The sequence below is a fragment of the Rhinopithecus roxellana genome, chromosome 13, assembly GCF_007565055.1.
Source record: "Rhinopithecus roxellana isolate Shanxi Qingling chromosome 13, ASM756505v1, whole genome shotgun sequence".
Lineage (NCBI taxonomy): Eukaryota > Metazoa > Chordata > Mammalia > Primates > Cercopithecidae > Rhinopithecus > Rhinopithecus roxellana.
The window spans coordinates 47,254,660-47,276,909 of record NC_044561.1 but is presented as its reverse complement, the minus strand read 5'-3'; the positions used below and the strand labels follow the sequence as shown (position 1 = coordinate 47,276,909).

General features: G+C 44.7%; 1 protein-coding gene across 1 annotated transcript in view; it reads right to left on the bottom strand.

Annotated features, from left to right (window-relative positions):
• HUNK (hormonally up-regulated Neu-associated kinase) overlaps positions 1-22,250 on the bottom strand; it is a 126,236-nt gene that overhangs the window by 25,158 nt on the left and 78,828 nt on the right. The window contains exons 5-6 of the mRNA XM_030915155.1: positions 16,186-16,313; positions 5,797-5,932 (exon numbers count right to left, since the gene is read on the bottom strand). Coding sequence (XP_030771015.1) covers positions 5,797-5,932; positions 16,186-16,313 — 264 coding nt within the window. The remainder of the gene's footprint in view (positions 1-5,796; positions 5,933-16,185; positions 16,314-22,250) is intronic.

Here is a 22,250-nt window from a genome sequence, read left to right as displayed (position 1 = left end):
TTAATATCAGCTAATACCCCGATTATATTTAAATCTCCCAACTGTCCCCCAGATTTCCTTATGATCACACATTCTTTCCTTAAAATGTATTTGTTGCCATGGACAGAAGCCACCTGGACTCTGGTTTTTGGGATGGAAAAGGAAGGTATTCAGAAACTAGCTAAGTCATGTTTAGAGGAACAGAAAGAGCTCATAAGTTCTTACATGGGGGGTCCAGGGCTCAGCTGCAAAGTGGGGTGCTCTCAGAGGAAGACAGTTAAAGCTACTCCACAGGGGTACTATGACGATAAACTCCTTGGGACACATTGGCAAAGAAATACCAGGCTTCATTCATCTACCCATTCATTTGTTCACCCTCCCAGTGGGGAAGACAGAATGTAAATTCACTTAGTCATCCTGATAGTCCTATGAGTAGGTACTATCACTATCCCAACTTTACAGATAACGAAACCAAAGCCCACAGCAATGCAGTACCTTGTCCAGGGTCACAGAGACAGGAAGTGACAGCCCTAGAATTAAGAACCGGCAGCCAGGTTCAATGTCTAGATGCTCACTGCTTCCCAAATAAACAGATACATCCATCATCATCATCATCATCATCATCATCATCATCACCATCATCCAATGGCTACAGAGACTGAGAAATCAGGGGGAGGGCTCTAAGGGAGTGTGTGTGTTGGCAGTGGGGCTGTGTCAAAAGAACATTCTACATCCCTTAAGAGTGATACAAAGAATGATGGCATTCTGAGCAAACCGTCGCAAGGACAGAAAACCAAACATTGCATTTCTCACTCATAGGTGGGAACTGAACAGTGAGAACACTTGGACACAGGGTGGGGAACATCACACACTGAGGCCTGTCGTGCGGTGGGAGAAAGGGGAGGGATAGCACTAGGAGATATACCCTAATGTAAATGATGAGTTAATGGATGCAGCCCACCAACATGGCACATGTATACATATGTAGCAAACCTGCATGTTGTGCACATGTGCTCTAGAACTTAAAGTATAAATAAATAAATAAATAAATAAATAAATAAATAAATAAATAAAGTAATACAAAGAGGGCAACTGGAGCAGAAAGCAAGCTTATCTGGCTGGAGAGCTGCTAGCCTCCATGTCAAGGGGTCTGAAGACATTTCGGATGGAACCTCAGAGCTATAATGCCCAGAGAAACCCCACAGGGTAGCCGCATAATTGTAAAGAAGAAGAGACTATGCAAGTTCTCCTGTAGGAAGAGAACTTGCCCAGTTCACACGGCCGGCTGGCAGGGGCACCGAGAGCAGAACGAGGTCTCCTGACCATTGCCTGCCACCAATCAGTGTAACCTACATCAGTTCTCCCTCTGCTCCATTTGCCTAAGTGCCGTCCCAAAAAACAAACAAATGAAAACACACCCAACAAACAATGAGGTCAGCCTTCCTCATTCCTGTTTGCCACAAAATTACACATTCCAGATAACAGGTGGGAGAGGGATGGGCATGATTACTGGTTTAAAAAGTATATTAATAACATGTCTGTTTTTTAAAATAACTACTTGAGGTCTACCAAAACAATGCAGAGCGAACAGTGGTTTGGAAATACCTGGGAACCCCAAGAGCAGGGCACCCCCAGAGGGCATGGGGTATTCTGAAGAAAGGTCAGTAGTGTGGAAAGGAGGGGTATGCACAGGGGCAGATACCCCATCTCTGCCTTTTATGTACAGTATCTTCAAAAACGAGCTCTGCCATAATGTAAATGGTCAACTGACTCTGGACTGAGAGGAATAGTTCAAACATTTTCCAATAAACAATGCATAAACCTGGGGCTCTCCAGTATCACTTATCGAATCTGTATATGGCTGCATGTTTGGATAACATAGAGAATGGTACAACGTTCCAGAATACTAGGTATTATCTGAATTGAGCAAATTTACATGCAATCTGTTTTGATACCATGGATCTAATTTGGTCTAATTCTGTCTTGTATTGCCTGTAACCTCCTCCCCTCCCACCAGTTCCAAAGCTAATTGGAGGGGTGGAGAGACTGTCCAGGCCCCTGCAGGGAGACAGAAAGAGGCAGCAAGGTTGGCTCTGTACAAATGTCTGCAACCCAGCACTTTAGGAGACTGAGGCATGGAGATTGCTTGGGACCAGGAGTTTAAAAAGACCAGCCTGGGCAACACAGCAAAACCCCCATCTCTACAACAAAAATAGAAACACTTAGCTGGGGATGGTAGCACATGCCTGTAGTCCCTCTACTATGGAAGTTAAGGTGGGAGGATTGCTCGAGCCCAGGAGTTCTAGGTCACAGTGAGCTGTGACTGCGCCACTGCACTCCAGCCTGGGCTACGAAGGAAGACCTGTCTCAAACAAAAAAAAAAAAAAGAAAAGAAAAAAAAGGTCTGCACCTGAATCAGGAGGGGAGCTGGGGACCTAGCAAACATCTGTTGACTGACTGGCATAAACACTTATTTATAAAAAATTTACTTCCAAAGATATTTCTCTCTTTGCTTTAAGAGATCAACTTGGTGGCTGAAATGACTTCACAGGAGAAGGCTTTACAGAAGAGTGATGTAAAATGTGAGACCTTTATTTTCCTTACTTTCTCAAAAGGAAAATATTGACAACACTTAAAATACATCTGGGGCTAGGTATGTTGGGAAACTACAAAATATACTTTATAAAGAAAATATCCCTTTCTCTGCTTGTATGTTCTCATTCCCTTTAGCTACATGCCAGTAAAACCAGAAAAAAAAAATAAAAAACACATTTTTTTGTCTTAAAGATAAAGGTTTTTCAAAATAAACACTGTAAATATCATGTACCTCCCCCAACAGCTTAGAATTCTGGTTCCAGGCTAGACACGGTGGTGGCTCACGCCTGTAATCCCAGGACTTTGGGAGGATGTAGCAGGTGAATCACTTGAGGCCGGGAGTTTATGACCAGCCTGGGCAACATGGTAAAACACCATCTCTACTAAAAATACAAAAATCAGCCAAGTATGGTGGTGGATGTCTATAATCCCAGCTACTCAGGAGGCTGACGCAGGAGAATCGCTTGATCCCAGGAGGCAGAGGTTGCAGTGAGCCGAAGATTGTGCCACTGCACTCCAGCCTGGGCAATAGATCGAGACTCTGTCTCAAAAAATAAAAATAAAGAAGAATTCGGGTTCCACTACTTAAAAACCAAACACTGATTTGCCTCTAGTGTGAAATGAGCAACAGGCCTCACATAAACAGAAGACACGGAGTGCTGTCTTCCTTAGCACGCGAGATCTCAGCCCGTTTTACAATCCACTGAACCAGCTTCATGTGCGGCCATTATGCTGCTGACCAAGTCCAAATGCAAAAACCATTACACTAATCTGGCAACAACAGGATAGGAGTATGAATTTATGTTTTAATCTATCAAAGTCTGTCTGCAAACTGTGGGAAAGCCACAAACATGAGATGTCGCCTCCTAATTCTTTGTGAATGAAGATGCAGCCAACAAGGAGGGGAAACACCGTCTTTCTAACACCAGCTCCACTTTCTCCAGCAGCTGCCACATTGAGTGGATTGATTATGCTCATTTAGGCGGTGATTACATGAGCTTAATGACTCATGTGGCCACCACCAAGGCCCCTCCTTTAACAGAAAGCGTACCTGTGTGCTGCTCTCCATCATGAGTATAGATAATGAGGCAAGGTCCTTTCAGCTTTGCTCCCTGCCTCGCTTTAGAGTAGTATTTCTGGTGTCTGTTTCAGATCCTGGCCCACATCGAGCTGTTATTGGAAAACAGCAATCTATTTCCAGGTTCCCTTGGTAACCTAAGTCACCTAGACTTTGTTTAAATTACCTCCCATGGGCCAAATGCTAGAATTCTAGATGGCAACAGAGTGAAACCACCTCCTCTCTGAGCACGGTGAGTGTAAATTTGGCACTGAAGTGTGGATGCAGACTCCCACGCCCCTTTAAAGTTTTTCCAGAGCTTCCACCCCAAGCAGAGCCCTGCCTGGCCATCTTCTTTGAAGGACTCAGCACTTCAGCTTTCATAAGGCTTGGCGGGTGTTTCTAGACCTTTCTAGGCATTGAAACCATGACTACACAGGACACCCTTTTCTCTGCCCTTTCAGTCTCCCATCTGCCCCTCTGGGTCAGTGGTTCTCTTGCCTTCATCCAAGCCTGGTCAAATGTACAAGACACTCTAGCTCTAAAGGAAGAAGGAAGGTGGGTCCCAGTCTTGGAAGGTACTGAGCCCATGTGGTCTCCTTATTTGCACGAAAACAGCCAAAATAAGGGCCTTCATTCCCTTGCTCAGGTTAGTTAGAAACAGGACAAATGAGTAGAAAAAAATATAAAAGGAAATGTTTTTGGCCTGGCGCAGTGGCTCAAGCCTATAATCCCAGCACCTTGAGAGGCGGGAGGATCGCTTGAGCGCAGGAGTTTGAGACCAGCCTGGGCAACATGGCAAAACCCTTTCTCTGCAGAAAAATAGAAAAAATGGCCTGACATGGTGACTCACACCTATGGTCGCAGCTACTCAGGAAGCTGAGGTGGGAGAATCACTTGAGCTCAAGAGGTGGAGGCTGTAGCGAGCTATGATTATGCCACTACACTCCAGCCTAGGTGACAGAGTGAGGCTCTGTCTCAAAAAAAAAAAAAAGAAAAGAAAAAAGAAAAATGTTTCTGAATCTGTAGTTAGCGCACCAACATAGAGAAGCATGGGCTGCCACAGGGAACCTGTCAGTGCTCCTGTGCTGTGGGTTCCTGTCTGCAAACTTTGCTTAAAGAACCCTCCTCATGGAAACTGATAAAGTGGAGCCTTCATGGAAAGTCCACAGGGACACCCGGCCTAAAACGAGTGACTCCTATGCCTTCCCTTCCTGCCTCCCACATTTTAAAGCAGGGGTCTTAGGGCTGAAATAAACATCAAGAACAAGGCAGAAGAAGGCATCTAAGGGTGGTTTGGAAAGGGAGGGGTGATCCCATGTGTTTCTGTCTGATGTTGGCAGGTGGACTCGTGAGCTGATCACACACACGCAAACACATTCACACAAAGACCGGCTGGGCACGTTGGCTCACATATGAAATTCTAGCACTTTGGGAGACCGAGGCAGGCGGATGACTTGAGGTCAGGAGTTCAAGACCAGCCTGGGCAACATGGTAAAACCCCATCTCTACTAAAAATACAAAATTAGCCTGGTGTGGTGGCACGTGCCTGTAATCCCAGCTACTCAGGAGACTGGGGAAGAGAATCACTTGAACCCAGGAGGCAGAGGTTGCAGTGAGCTGAGATTACACCACCGCACTCCAGCCTGGGTGACAGAGCCAGACTATGTATCAAAAAACAAAACAAAGACATACACACACACACCCAGACACACAAAAATTTATACACAGAAACACAAACACACAACACATACACACAGACACAACACCCATGCACATGGAGACCCAAGCAGACATAGACATTGTCTCTCTCTCTCTCACACACACACACACACACTCAGGCAACAGCTAGTCTCAAAGGTCCCTTTGTGTGAACTAGAAAGAGGCACCCCCTGGGAAGACGCAGACCCTCAAAGCCTGGATGTCAGCCTCCATTCACCCCTCCTCCAGGTGCCCCTGCAGGGTACAGGGCACAACAGCACATGGTGGCCCTGTCTACGCTTCCTCTTGTGGATGTGTGGGTGTGGGTGTTAGTGGGAAGGGGAGATAGCCAAGAGAACACGGCTTTTCCTTCAGCCGCGGACAGCTTTCTGTCCGGAACTGCTCGGGGCTCACAGGACACGCCCCATCTCTCCCGAGGAGTCCCTCTGGGTGCACGAAATTACCTGTTGGGATAGGTGATGTTACAGGGCACTTTGCCCGTGTAATTCTCATTCAGCCAGCGATTCGCCAGTGCCTGCTGAATATTTGGCCTCTTCACAGGATCTGGTTCCAGGAGAGAGCGCAGGAAACTGATGGCACCTGGGAGACGTTCGGGAAAGAATGCGCGCATGTTACAGGCTGAACGCAGATATCAGTGAAAGCCACCATCACAGGGGACTCGCCACCTCGCCTGCCCATCCCGAGCCACTGCTGGGTGATCTCTGGGTCTCTGGGCAGGGTTCTGATTCAAGGATTCATAGAGCTTGGTTTCAGCCCTACCTCCCTTCAGACAGGAGGGATGTGAAAAATCCCGTTTCTCCCTCTCTCTCTTTAAAAAGGACACACCACATATCCAAAGATTTAAGTTCTCTGTCCAAGGGGAGCAACTGGTGCATGATAAAGCAAGAACCAGTTTGGGTCTCCCCATTCCCTGTGTTTCCCAAGACAACCTGTGGTCTTTTCTTGTTGCTTATAGGTAAGCCAAAGAGATGTTCTACTGACAGGCTTGCAGGAATGAAAGAAAATAAACAGAAAATGCCTGCTCGCAAGGAAGGTTTTTGGGTACTCAGGGAGAAGCCAGAAGTGTACGGGCATCCTAAGTTAGACCTCCCAACTGAGGACCACAGGACACTCAGAGTCTCAAGAGACCAGAGAGGTCCTGCTTTCTGATCCTTTCCTTTAAAGCCATTCTATATGGCCACCCACCTCTTCTCCAAACTCGACGATGCCACACCCAGGCTGCACAGAGCCCACGCCCACCCAGCGCAGTCAATCAGGCTATCAAGACACCAGAGCGCCACACATTTTGGTTAAAGTGTTATGAAACCTCTGCATGAGTGACCCAGACTTTAAAATCCTAGTTTGTGTAAAAAGTTCTAGTGAAAACCACACTGTGAACCCATGTCTGCCTGATGGGTGCCTCCTTTTGCACTGTCTCTTAGGGGACTCTTAGGGACTGCTTAAATGGACAGGATGCTAATATATTTTGTCTTTCTTTTTCAAGCCTCCTGAAGTTCACTGTATCACATTAGTCATGCTGAGCACAGTGTGTAAGGAAAAGATACGAGAAACTGTTGAAAACCTACAAAATCCCTACCACCCCTTTTCCTTCCATCCCAGGGAAAAATAATGTTTTTGTTGTTGTCGTTGTTGTTGTTGGTGTTGTGTTTTTGAGATGGAGTCTCGCTCTGTCACCCAGGCTGCCTCCCGGGTTCAAGCAGTTCTGTGTCAGCCCCCCGAGTAGCTGGGATTACAGGTGCCCGCCACCACGTCGGGCTAATTTTTGTATTTTTAGGAGAGACGGGGTTTCACCATCTTGGCCAGGCTGGCCTTGAACTCCTGACCTCGTGATCCACCCACCTTGGCTCCCAAAGTGCTAGGATTACAGGCGTGAGCCACCGCGCCTGGCCAAAAACAATGTTTTAAATGCCCTGGGTTTCCTCTCATTTCACAAATATTTACAGAGCACTTGTTATGCATTCAAGCACTGGAGATAAGCTAATTCATCTCTAAGCAGAATATTTGCATCCTTTATGATTTAACAATGGAGACAACTGTATGAGAGGTAAAAATGCGTTTATAATGCACATGAAGCCTTTTATTTTGTATTTATTTTATTCATTTTTTTTTATATTTTGGAGACAGTCTCACACTGTCGCCCAGGCTGGAGTGCAGAGGTGCGAACATGGCTTGCTGCAGCCTTGATCTCTCTGGCTCAGATGACCTTCCCACCTCAGCCTTCCAAGTAGGTGAGACTACAGGCATGCACCATCACGCCCGGATAATTTTTTTATTTTTTTGGTAGAGATGGGGTTTTGCCAAGTTGCCCAGGCTGGTCTCAAACCCCTGAGCTCAAGCGATCCTCCTGCCTCAGCCTCCCAAAGTATTGGGATTAAGTATGTGAGCCACCACACCCAGCCCATGAAGGCTCTTCTAAGGCTACAAAATTGTTCAGCAGGAGAATATACATCATACCCCCATATGGGCAAAGAATGTCAGGGATGACTTCAAAATGCAGATGGTTTGTCTTGCTTGACTTGTGGGACTGTGATATTTTCTTATGCTATAGCCCTTATTTTACAAAGTATTGCTAGAATGTTCTTGCAATATAAAGAATTCTTTTATGTAGCTTTGTACTTGATTTCCAACATACCAAATAATAGACCCCAGAAAATAATAATGTGCTTGCTCCCCCAGTTTTTCCATCCTTCTCTTCAAAGTTATTTTTTCAGTGTTCTAAGGTAATCTTCTTTGCAAGAAGTCATAAAATGTCTTACTTTCTCAAAAGTTTTAAATTGTCATTTTAACATTGTTCTTGAGGAAATGCTGAGTCTTTTTTCAACCCATTTTCTGCAGGGTAAAAATTAGACCATCAAAAAAGGGGCCAGTTGTGATGCCAGAATCAACTCAAGAGAAATAATCTTTGCTGGGTCATGCAGCCAGGCCAACTTCATGGTCAACCCACCACCAGGGTGGGTTCCCATACTGTTGAAGAGGTTACCAGGTCATCTCCCTTTCAATAGTGGGTAGTCTCTACTGGGTATCTACCCAAAGGAAAATAGGTCATTACATGAAAAAGACACTTGCACACATGTTGATAGCAGCACAATTCACAACTGCAAAAATATGGAACCAGCCCAAATGTCCATCAACTAACAAGTGGATAAAGAAAATGTGACATATGGCCAGGCACGGTGGCTCATGCCTGTAATCCCAGCACTTTGGGAGGCCGAGGCGGGTGGATCACGAGGTCAGGAGATCAAGACCATCCTGGGTAACACGGTGAAACCCCGTCTCTACTAAAAATACAGAAAATTAGCTGGGCGTGGTGGCAGGCACCTGTAGTCCCAGCTGCTGGGGAGGCTAAGGCAGGAGAACGGCATGAACCCGGGAGGCAGATTGCAGTGAGCTGAGATCGCACCACTGCACTCCAGCCTGGGGGACACAGTGAGACTCTATCTCAAAAAAAAAAAAAAAAAAAGGAAAGAAAATGTGACTATATATATGATATATATATATGTCATATACATGTTATATTTATGTCATATATGTCATATATACACACACACACACACACCAAGGAACGCTACTCAGTCATAAAAAGGAACAAAGTAATGGCATTTGCAGCAACCTGGATGGAGCTGAGATCATTATTCTAAGTGAAGTAACCCAGGAATGGAAAATCAAACATTGTATGTTCTCACTTATAAGTGGGAACTAAGCTATGAAGGTGCAAAGGCATAAGAATGACACAATGGACTTAGGGGACTTGGAGGGAAGGGTAGGAGGCGGTGAGGGATAATAGACTACACATTGGGTACAGTGTACACTCCTCAGGTGATGGATGCACCAAAATCGCAGAAATCACCACTAAGGAACTTATCCATGTAACCAAAAACCACCTGTTCCCCAAAAACATACTGAAATTTTGAAAAAAGGAAATATTGCCAGGAGCGGAGGCTCACGACTATAATCCCAGCACTTTGGGAGGCCGAGGTGAGTCGATCACCTAAGGTCAGGAGTTCAAGACCAGCCTGACCAACATGGAGAAACCCCACCTCTACTAAAAATACAAAAATTAGCCGGGCATGGTGGTGCACACCTGTAATCCCAGCTACTTGGGAGGCTGAGGTGGTAGAATTGCTTGAACCCAGGGGACAGAGGTTGCAGTGAGCTGAGATCATGCCACTGCACTCCAGCCTGGGCAGCACAGAGAGATTCCATCTCAAAATTTAAAAAAAAAAAAAAAATAACAGTGGTGTGGGTAGAAATGCATGCGTGGAGACCATGAGGTACATTTACCACTGTAAGTGATATCGCTCGATACCCAGCTAAAACTCTAAAAAAAAAAAAAAAAAAAAAAATTGTTTTTAACTTTTATTTTAGGTTCGGGGGTACACGTGCAGGTTTGTTATATAGGCAAACTCGTGTCATGGGAGTTTGTTGTACAGGTTATTTCATCACCCAGGTACTAATCCTAGTACCCAATAGTTATTTTTTCTGTTCCTCTCTCTCCTTCCACCCTCCACCCTCAAGTAGACCCCAGTGTCTATTATTCCCCTCTTGGTGTCCATGGTGTCCTCTTGGTTATACTTAGCTCCCACTTATAAGTGAGAATGTGCAGTATTTGGTTTTCTGTTCCTGTGTTAGTTTGCTAAGGATAATGGCCTCCAGCTTCATCCATGTTCTTTAATAACCCAAAAATCAAACAGATCTCTGCTTTGCAGAATGTCTATCTCGCTTACCTTAACATCCCTGCATTGGAAGAGTCACTTAGATCTTAACTGGGGGCATCTATTGGTCAGATAAAGAAGAAGAGGGCTTAATGAATCAGAGTGGGTGGGCTGGTGAGTTAATGTTTTCTGAGACATTGCTGTTGCTTACCCTCAAAGGACTTGGGCAACAACCCAGGGTTGCGTCAAAGGACTTGGGCAACAGTCCAGGCTTTTTCAAAGTATGATGAACCAGAAGTGCTAAGGACAAACTGGATGTGCATTTTTGTTCTATTTTCATAACCGAGCACTCTGCATCCTCAAAAACTGCTGATGAGCACAAGTAATTTTAGTTCAAATCTCCACTGACGAATTTTCTTCCTTTGGACGTCATAGACATTGCGTTACTATCCAAAAAGGACTTTGAGAATATCCTTAGAGCTCTTTGAAGTTTGTTTTAGGGTCCTGAAAACCCCTATGCCTTATAAGCAAGAGAGATTAAAATATTCCTCACCATCCTGGAAAGCCATGCCAGGCATGGCCACAGGCCACACACTGCCCTCCACCTCTCTGAGATAACAGTGAGGTTCTCCACTCAAGCCCGGAAAAATAGTACCACCCTGCTCAACGTAACACACAGCACACCTTCCTCCATCGCAAATCCCACTTTCTTTCACGAGTCATCAGCTTTCCAAAGTCTGGACTGGCTTGTGTGAGCACCTAAACACGGTACCAAATGAAACGGCTGCAGGTGACAGGCAAAGTCATCAGACTTTTCACATTAGCGTAGCCTGATAGATGCAAATAGAGACTCCTCCCCGCTCAAAGCTCCCTCCTCATCACTTCCCAAGCTAAAGAACTGTTTGATAATCTGATCATCATGCCTTCTTGGACATCGTCATTAGCACTGGCCTAACCCTCATGAAAGCTAACGCTTCTCCTCCAGCTTGACTTTGAAGAATTCACGGCACAAAACCATCATAACCTGAACTGACTGCTTGGAATGCATTATAAATGCCAGCGTTGTGGTGTAGTGATGAAAAGGGAAGCAGTCTGAAAAATTGCTCAGCCATAAAAGGCATTTGCTATTCTGTGACATACAAGTGCCAACAAGCAAAAAGAAAGTGTGTACAAGAGAGACTTAGAAAGGCCCTCGAAGCTTAAGTTTGCAAACGGCATGACAGAGATGAATGAAGGGCAGTTCTTTGGAAGCGTGTTCTGTGGATCCACAAGGGCAATAATGCTGTTTTCAACTCAGGTTTGGTAAAAAATCTTCCAACTTAATCTTCAAAAAGAGCAGTGGAATTCATAGATATGATAATTACATGTATGAGTGACAGGGCCAGGTGCAGTAGCTCATGCCTGAGTCACCTCAGACTCCCCAGCAGTCTGGGAGTCTGACGCAGGAGGATTGCTTGAGCCCAGGAGTTCAAGACCAGCCTGAGCAACATAGGGAGACCCTCTCTCTATAAAAAATACCCCCCCACAAAAAAATTAGCTGGGCATGGTGGCATGCGCCTGCAGTCCCAGCTACTTGGGAGGCTGAGGCAGGAAGATTGCTTGGTCTGGGAGGTTGAGGCTGCAGTGAGCCATGATTGTGCCACTGCACTCCAGCCAGGACAACACAGTGAAACCTTGTCTTAGACAAAAACAAAAACAAATATGAATGACAGAGTCATCCAATTAATAAAGATGTGCATTAGTGAGGTACAGTAAAACTGGCATATTTTCTATTTGGATTGACATTACTCAAAACATAAGGACATACAGACAATAGATAATACCTCCAACTTTTTGTAGGGGGGTGCATCTTATACTAACTAAAATGAGAGAAGAGTGAAATAACACTGCATGGTAGGAAAATCTAGGTTTTCAGTCAAGCAGACTTAATCTCTCTGAGACTCAATTTCCTCACTGGTAAACAGGGACTTACCTTGCAGGACTGTATAAAAACAACACCACATGAAAAACACCTACAAAGGATTACTCAATAAATGGCAGCTACTCATGTTACTGGTAAGCTAGTATTTTCGGATATAAGCAGGGCCAGGCTGGTTGGAAGGGAGAGGAGATAAACTTGGTGGGGTGCAAAGGATGGGAAAAATGGGAGGCTGTCAGAAGGGCAGCAGCTGGTACTCAAATCTGAAGACATTCACTCTATAAACCAGATAAGACTCCCTGGGCTGCCTCAGCAGCTGGTGCACTGCTCTGGGCCCTACTGGATCAGGACAATTCCCAATCCTGAGTCATCAAAATAATCTACGGGCCACCTTTCCAGGTCACACAGGCACGTTAACACCAGAGTCAGCAACCTAGATTCCCTGAGCATCTATCATGTGCAAACACTTCACTTGGGACCTGGCTCAAAGGATTTCAATCCTAGTTGAAAAAAGATATTTCTATATCCCAATAGTTATTTTAAAAAGGGGGAGATGGGGAGAGCATCAGATTCCCTAATTAGAAAATCAGATATAGAAATGCAATTCATGCTTGACAAGTCAAGACAACAAAGTCCTGCAGGAATGTGAAGATCTTTAACAAGCACACACAGAGCTTAAGGCCAACGCAAAGCTGTCCGCTCAAAGCAGGAGCTATGTGAGGTTGGACGGCAATTCCAGTGATGCTGAAATTGCTGGAAACATTTTTAATATATCTTCTTTGGGACTACTTTTAGATTATCTTTTAACATCTTCAGAACTGCAACTCTTGCTTCTTTAAGGTTAAATTTAATTTTCACAATAAAAAAAAAAAAAACAAAACAAAACACTTAGAGCTCAGCCTGCTAAGATTGTATAATGTTATTGAAAGTAAAAACAAGGTATGGTTCTGAAGCAATGAGGCTGATTTTCTTGTGTTCTTAACCTACCTGTGCTTGTCTGCTCCTTTTCCCACAGCTGTGTGGGGCTCATGCTAACGCTAATCAACAAATATTTCTGGCTTTTCACTTTCAGCGCACATGGTAGGGTTGCACTGCCCCATTCTCTTTAGTTGGGTGAAGCCATGTGCCATGTTTTAGAAAGCTTCCACTTACATCTGGAAGATTGGTGGAAGATTTAATTGCTGGTGAAAGAGCTTCTCTTTCTCTTTCCCTTTCTCCCTCTGCATGAACCAGAAATGCTGGAAATGGTGGCTGCTCCATCAGCCTTGGGCCCTTGGCTGGGCAGAACCTTTCAACGTTTGATCCAACTCTCAATTGAGATGTAGCATGAGTGAGAAAAAAACCTTTGTGGTCCTGAGCCACTAAGACTTGGGGGTTGATCGTTACTGCAGCATAACCTGGTCTATTCTGACTCATACAATGAAGTGGCAGCAGATCAGCAGTTGTCCAGCTCCTCAGCCTCTCATCAGGCTCAAAGACAGCACTATCTGCCTTTCCCAACTGTGGGGGTACATTCATCCTCCTATTGTCCTTTGTTATGGGTCACTTGAATAAAACAACGGTCCTTCAGTGGGTGAACGGTGAAACAAACAGTGGTATATCCACACCGGGGAATACTACTCACCAATAAAAAGAAACAACTCAGATTATCTCAGGGAAATTATGCTTTGTGGGAAAAAAAGTGATTTACATATAACATTTTTGAAATGACAAAATTACAGATGATACAGGGTGGTGGCTGACAGGGCTTAGGGAGAGCAGGAGGAAGGGAGGTGGCTGTGGCTACAGGGGAGCAGCACAAGGGAAGCTTGTGAGGGAACTGTCTTGCATCTTGACTGTGGTGGCTGTCACACAAATTACTCATGTGATAAAACTCCATAGAACTAATATACACCCACACATATAAGTGTAGGTAAAACTTGTGAAATCTGAACAAGGTCAGTGGATTTTACCAATGTTAATTTTCCAGTGGTGATATTATACCACAGTTATATACCATATTACTATCGAGGGAAACTGGGTGATACGGTTTGGCTGTGTCCTCACCCAAATCTCACCTCGAACTGTAATAATCCCCACATGTCAAGGGCGGGGCCAGGTGGAGATAACTGAATCATGGGGGCAGTTCATGCTGTTCTCATGGTAGTGAATAAGTCTCACGAGATCTGATGGTTTTATAAATAGGATTTCCCCTGCACAAGCTCTCTTGCCTGCCATCATCTGAGACGTCCCTTTGCTCTTCCTTCATCTTCCACCATGATTGTGAGGCCTCCCCAGCCACGTGGAACTGTGAGTCTGTTAAACCCCTTTCCTTTATAAATTACCCAGTCACGGGTATGTCTTTATCCGCAGCATGAGAACGGACTAATACACTGGATGAAGGCTATTTGGATCTCTTTGTATTATTTCTAGCAATTGTGTGTGAATCTACAATTATGTCACAATGAAAAGTTTTAAAAATAATCTTACTTGTTAAAAAAAAAAAAAACCTTTTTACTCTCTATCCCCTTGTCCCAATTTATTTTATTTTCTTTAGAGCACTTAACATTACCAAATACCACACATGTTTATTTATTACCCATTTATTTATTTTTAGCCTCCCCTGCTGATATATAAGCTTTATAAGGGTAGAGACTGGTTTGTTCTCTGTCTTCCTTAATCTAGAACACACCTAGCACATAATTGGTGCACAACACATATTCATGGAATAAGCTAATGAGTATGAAATATGGAATGAATGAATGAATGGGCACACCTCAGAGTGCTCTGCCGCACTTTCGACATTTCTGAAAGCTCTAAAACTTAAATATGACAATAGGTTTGACATTTTGCACATTTTCTAACTCTGAGAGTTATGCCTCTCAGTGCAGAAATATTTCTTCTATAATGACAGAGCTGTAACTCATCTTCCCAAGGACTTAATGCCTCCTTTGCTTTCAAGCCTCCAGAGATTCTCCCCTCCCTTAAGGAGACAGTATGGGCTGAATTAGATCATTGCATACAAGAATGTGTCTCCACTTGGATTCCACTTGGCAAGATAAATTCAGGGTCAGCTTCATGCGTGCTTTTAAACTCAGAAGAAAAATGCATAACAGTAGTAAAATAAAATGCTATATTTTAACTATCATAAATATCATAAGTTGCAGTTAAATAACTGCTTTCTTCTTTGGTCAAAAGCCTTATCTCAGTGAAGCTGAGTTTATTCTAAGGAGCCAATTAAATGCTCATCAAAGCCAAGCCAAGGCCAGGAACTTGAATTGTGAACCAAACAAAAGAACAAATTGTACTGATTTACTGGATCTGAAACCAAACCTTAATACAAACTGTTTACTGAAATGTGAACCAGCTAAAGCTTGAGAGAACTTTTCAAACGCACCTGATGATTCAGTCCAATCAAGTAACTTAACCTCTATATACTTAAAAGCTTTTGAACGGGCTCAAAAACTCAACTCACAAAACAAATCGCAGCCCCAACTTCAATGCGACAAACATTTCTTGACAATCATTGCAGAAAGTAGACATATTGGAAATGTGACCACAAATCCTCTTTTCCAAGTCAACATCATAATATGGTGAGTTTTAAAACAATCAAGCCTGCAATTATTTTTCAAATGGAGAATATCAGATCCTTTGGATCTATGTGTTTTGTGCAGAAGGAGGAAGGAGGAGTTAGGGGTTCAGAATTATAAAGGAACAGGAAAGGATACAGGTGAAAGGCACGAGGCCAGGCATGGTGGCTCACGCCTATAATCCCAGCACTTTGGGAGGCCGAGACGGGCGGATCACGAGGTCAGGAGATCGAGACCATCCTGGCTAACACGGTGAAACCCCGTCTCTACTAAAAATACAAAAAGCTAGCCGGGCGAGGTTGCGGGCGCCTGTAGTCCCAGCTACTTGGTAGGCTGAGGCAGGAGAATGGCGTGAACCCGGGAGGCGGAGCTTGCAGTGAGCCGAGATCGCACCACTGTACTCCAGCCTGGGCAACAGCGAGACTCCGTTTCAATAATAAATAAATAAATAAATAAATAAATAAATAATTAAATAAATAAATAAATAAATAAATAAAAAGAAAGGCACGAGTGCCCGTTAAGAGACGGGAAACCCAACCACCCCTTGACACTTTGATTTAACACTAGAAAGAAATTTACAATCATGGGATAGACATAACACCATTGCTGCAAAACAAATACCGTTTCACAGGTGGACCCGAACTGGTCACAACAGAAGTCCTGAACCATGATCTAGAACAGCAGGTGCATTACCTGTGGAGAGCTGAGTGGGGAGGGGGTTCATTTCTTTGTCCACCATCTTCTGGTACAAAGCCCTCAGGCTGAAAGGCTCCACCGTGAAAGGCAGCGTCCCGGTCAACATGGCATACATGTTCACACCTCTGAAAAGAGAGACATACACATGAAAGTGGAGTGAGGTCCCCTGGGGAGGGGAAGACACTGGAGACATGGGCTTCACCAAAGCATGAGAGCTGCTGCTTCCATGCCAACCTCAACAGGCCCTCTTCAAAGCCATCTTTGTAGAACGCTCAGTGTCACGTTCAAAGAGTTGGGTGAGGCCGGGCGAGGTGGCTCATGCCTGTGATCCCAGCACTCTGGGAAGTGGATCACCTGAGGTCAGGAGTTCGAGACCAGCCTGTGTAGCGCCTCCATCCCCAACCCCTGCCTCATCAGCCTGGACTACTACCTGCTCATCCTCTTGCTGCTGTGCTGCAAACTGTGCATGAAGCCCCTGCACACCCTGGCACCCATCTCTAGTAAAAACACAAAAATTAGCCGGGCGTGGTGGCAGGTGCCTGTAATCCCAGCTACTGGAGGGGCTGAGGCAGGAGAATCACTTGAACATAGGAGGCGGAGGTTGCACTGAGCCGAGATCGCACCATCGCACTCCAGTCTGAGCGTCAAGAGTGAAATTCCACCAAGAAAAGAAAAGAAAAGAAAAGAAAAGAAAAGGAAAGAAGGAAGGAAGGAAGGAAGGAAGGAAGGAAGGAAGGAAGGAAGGAAGGAAGGAAGGAAGGAAGGAAGGAGGGCAAGCAAAAAGGAAATGAAAGGAAAGAAAGGAAAAGGAAAGGGAAAGGAAAGGAAAAAGGAAGGAAAGGAAAGGAAAGGAAAGGAAAGGAAAGGAAGAAGGAAGGAAGAAAGAAAGAAAGGCAGGCTTGGGTGAGAGCACTTGAATGTGAAGACCCAGAAGGCGACCACAGAGAAAAACAGGAGTTTCAAGAGCGTCAGGAACCACCTCCTGAGGAGGGGAACCATGACCCTCTGCTCTCTCCGAATGCTATGGCAGGAAGAAGTCAACAGCAAGGAGGCCCAGACCAAGCAATGTAAGAAACACCTGGGAGACGTCAGGGACCTCAATTAAGAGTAGTATTGCCATTATGTGGTTTTCCAAGGATGGCTTACAAGGTGGTACCTGGAAAAGGTTGACCAAAAAATACAGGAAAAGCCCCCCACACCGGAAGTGCCAGTCACAGCCAAACTGTGAGCCAGGTTACCACTCAGCCCTCAGAAACGAAGCCTCATACCAAAACCCGGCGTTTTGCTCTACTCTTGAATTTTGCCGTGGCTTGTAACTAGAGAAATTTCTGGGGAGGTCCCCTTCCTTCCTGCCCTGATTTTTTTTATTGTTCATTGTGAGATTCTGCCACCTGGCCCCAACCCAACATCTCAGATGTGGTTGAAATACCTTCTGAATAAGCTTAACTGCCCCTATCCAAAGCCAATCTGAGAACAGAAACATCTTCTTAGAGGATTTTTATTTTCCTGATATGCAAATCTAACATCGTTTTGATGAGATTTCCTGATAGAGTTGAAATGTCTGCCTACCAAGAGGTCTCAAGTGTTCAAAAGCGCCCAAGGGAATATATACTTTAAAGACAGGCACTAAGATTTCCAGTCAAAACAAATCCAACGAGACTGATTGAAATTAAGACCCTCGAGGCCCAATTCCAAGGCGACCCCCTCTGAATTATGGCATTTCAGATAATGACAGGTGCTGGAGCCCACAGCTCCCGCTAGAAATCATTTGCTAATTTCAGACATATACTAAGACCTGGTTCCCACTCACAGTGGGGTTAGGGGGACAGATGCGTCAACAGTCATTCCACAAATACTTGCTGGATGGCTCTCTGCCCCAGGCAAGACTATAGGTGCTCTGTACTGGGGACCAGAGAAAGACCCGCCCTCTTGGGGTTTGAGTGAGGAAGAAGACAGGCAAGCAACGTGCGAACAAATAAATGAGCACAGTCCTTCCAGGGCGTGATCAGTGCAAAAGGAATAAGAAATGCTGAATTGCACCACTTTTGACCACAAGAGGAGTTCAATGAAGGGAGAAAGAGAACTTAGAAACAGGTACATGAAGAGGGAACGCTGCGCAGGTAGTGACTGCATGTGTGTGAGCTCATGTATCTTTGGTTGGCTGGTTGTGTGGCTGGAGAGATAAAAACGGCATAAACAAAGAAATGGAAACAAGAATGAACAAGGCACACACAGAGCTATTTGAGCAGCATTTCCCTGTGTGTGTTTAGTGGAACACGTCCCCCGGGGGAGGAATAGCGGTCAGGCAGATACAAGTGGTATGGCCAAATAATTTGGGATCAGTTATGTTATATAAGTGGATTAAAGGGGCTCAAAATGGAAAATAGGAAACTGTGGCAGGAAATCAGCAGGTTGCTGTTAAAATCAGAATGGGAATGATGGCACGCAACAGAAAGGGAAAAGCAAAGACGCAGTGGAGACATTTGAAGGGCACGTGCCAGGTGGCAAACTCAGAATGCAGGACCAATGGTGGTAACAGAATGGTACTGAGGAGGCTGAGGAGGAAAGACAGGTTAGGGGTGCAGAGAAGGAGTATCAGGGGCTAGTGATATGTTTGAGAACATACTATGCAATGCTGCACTTTGAGTATGTCTGAGGTAGAGCTCAACATTCTTGCTTTGAAAAATTATTGGAGATCGTTAAGAGGGAATGCTAAAAGGGTCACAAAATTGTAGAGTTTTGCACACAAAGAGGACTTGGACACACGGCTTTTATGGATAGAAACCTTCTGGCACATTCCACAAAGCTGTTGCTGAGGACCACTGAACAACCTCCAAGACAAGCTGTTCCCAATGCTTCTGAGCCAGCCTGTTCCATCCAGGGCAATTCTACGCAAAAATAAAGCTTTCCAAGGCTAAGCCAACATCTACATCTTCTGTTCATTGGTTGTGGAACAAGACCAGTTTCTCTTCCATGGTCAGCACTTCACATCTTTGAAAACTGGAACCAGGATCTTCCCACCCTTCTCGGTCTTCCCCAGTTCGGGACCTCAGGCCTTTTGCCTGTGCTTTATTTGACATGGTTGGGAGTCTCCTCAACAACCCAGTCCTCTGCCCTGAATACACACCAGCAGGTTCATGCAGTTAATGAGCTTTAATGTTTCCATGCTACAGAGCAAAGACCTTATATTTCAACAGAGTTGGAGTGAACTGAGTTAAGGGGAAGAAAAAACAAAACCAAGATTCTGTCCCTGCTCACCACCTCTGGGTGCCTAATCTCACTCTAATATTCATACCTAAAGCTGAAGAGCCTGCTACCTACACAGTATCATTTTTTTCTGCAGCAAGTGCTTCATAATGCCTAACCCATGCAGTATTTCTCAAACTGAGGTACACAGACACATCCTCAGGGGTGCAGCAGTTCTAATTTTTATTTTCTTCTTGGCAACAGACTAAAACATTTCACAAAGCATAACCAGGGGCAATGGATGGCCACCGTATAACTAAGAACACCGTCCACCGCACACACCCAATTTCAGTGCCTGCTTTGGTATTTCTTTACCAATGAACTATTTTTGCAAAAAAAACAAAAAAAATTCACTTTTATTATCATAGCCTAATGAGAAGGAAGCAGAGCTGGACTTAAAAGTGTCAGTGATGCATCTGTGCTTCCATCAGTGGAAAAGAAAGTCTCCTGGTGACTGGAATAGTGTGTCGTTTGTCCTCAGATCAGTGGCATCAGTACCACCTGAGAACTTGTTGAAAATGCACATTCAGACAGGCGCAATGGCTCAAACTTGTAACTTCCAGCAATTTGGGAGGCTGAGGCGGTCGGCTCTCTTGAGCTCAGGAGTTTGAGATCAGCCTGGGCAACATGGTGAGATCCCATTTCTACAAAAAATACCAAAATTAACCAGGCATGGTGGCACGCACCTGTAAGTCCCAGCTACTTGAGGGGCTGAGGTGGGAGGATCACTTGAGCCCAGGAGGTTGGGGCTGCAGGGAGATGTAAGTGTGCCACTACACTCCAGCTTAGGTGACAGAGCGAGACCCCGACTCTTAAAAAAAAAAAAAAAAAAGCAAAGAAAATGCACATTCCTGGGCGCCACTGCACATCTCTGGAATCAGAAACTCTGCGGTGTTTTTGCAAGCCCTCCAGGTGCTTCTGATGCGTACTCAAAAAACTGGAAAGACCCTGGAAGAATGAAAAGTTTTCGGGGAGTTGAGGCATCACAAGATGGGCCTGACAATCTCGAAGAACCTGTGCCCAGCAGTGAGAACTGCACTCATGCTGTGTACAGCCGTTCCCTTCCCACAAAACATTAGCCATTGCATTAATGTTGCTCATTTGAATATTCTGGGGTTCTTTTACTCTCGGTTATATTTAACCTGTAAATGAGTTTTGGTTTTTCAGTTGTATAGGGCCATAAATAAAAGAAGTTAAATTTGGGGCTCATGTACTTATAAATAACATTTAAAGAAAAATAACTCACGTCAACACACACAGTTATGAAGAATGTTCTTCCTTTAAAAAGACAGTGTATAATACTCAAGTTTGCGGAACACTGCTCTATGACCTTTTCTATTCCCTTTAATCTTTAGGGCGCACCTAGCTTCCTGTCCCAGGTGGGGGTGTCGTATAGTGTAGATGCCTCTAGGAGGTAGGACATCATGATAACGGGAGGGGAACCCCACTAAAGGGGTTTGGAGAGCATATGAGGCCAGAGGTGCAACTGTAAAGCCTTTATGAATGTTTCTTTCTTGAAGGAGACCCTGAGCCACCAAAATGCTTGCCTCCTTGTCACCGACTGGCTTCAACAGATGCCAAAAGTCTCCTCAAGTCACTGCATATTACACTGGTCTTTGCTTCTCTCCGTCATCTGGCTGGGACCACAGATAAGATTAACAGATGCTTGTCTTCAAGATGGTGCCACAGCCATCCAGGTGGCAGGTCTGGCCAGGGTTGAGCAAGTGGTTTTTATAGTAACTTTAATTGATGACTTTACAAACTGATTCCAGAATTCCATTTCTCTTGGAGGAGTTTATCATCGATGGGAAAATAAAAAATAAAAAAAGAAGAAGAAGAAGCTGCCACAAATCCTTAAAGAGGACCCACCTCTCTCATCCTAGGGTCTCTCATCCATAAGACATGGATAATAATGGCACCTACCTTCAGACTGCATGAGGGTCACATCAACATCAACTAAGCCACAGAAAGAATTGAATTCTGTAGTTGGAAGAAATTAAGCTTGATAAATTGTGATCTATTGTTTCATCAAAAAACCTTCCTTAAAATAAGAGGGAAAAAGCTACAATTTTATTTGTACTGTATTGCCAAATAAGAATGGAAACCTGGCCAGGCGCAGTGGCTCATGCCTGTAATCCCAGCACTTTGGGAGGCTGAGGCGGGCGGATCACCGGAGGTCAGGAGTTCAAGACCAGCCTCAACATGGAGAAACCCCATCTCTACTAAAAATATAAAATGAGTTGGGCTTAGTGGCACATGCCTGTAATCCCAGCTACTCAGAAGGCTGAGGCAGGAGAATCTCTTGAACCCAGGAGGCGGAGGTTGCGGTGAGCAGAGATTGCGTCATTGCCTGGGCAACAAAAGCAAAACTCCATCTCAAAAAAAAAAAAAAGAATGGAAACCTACGTGAACAGTCATACAGTCCTAGCTAGGAGATTTCAACAGGGAAACCAGATTGAGCGTCTTAATTCCTTTCCCCCAGAGTTTCCATACATGTTTAATATCTGGATAAAGAGAAACCTAGTCCCTCTGACATTTCAGAAGTATGTGAGGATACCAAGGGAAAAATGTGGAATGCAGTTTATAAACCTCTGTAATCCCATAGAATTAGTAGGAGTTTCAAAACATGTTCAGAATTTCCTGGTGGGTCTTTTGAAATATGGCCCAGGGGCTTTCTGGATTCTCTGTGGCAGACATGGGATTCCCAAGAATCAAAGACAGTCTTAACAAATGAGAGGGATGAGAGACTGGGACAAGAGAGGGCAACAATCAAATATGACCGGGGGGTTTTCCAGCAGAATGAAATAAGGGTGAGC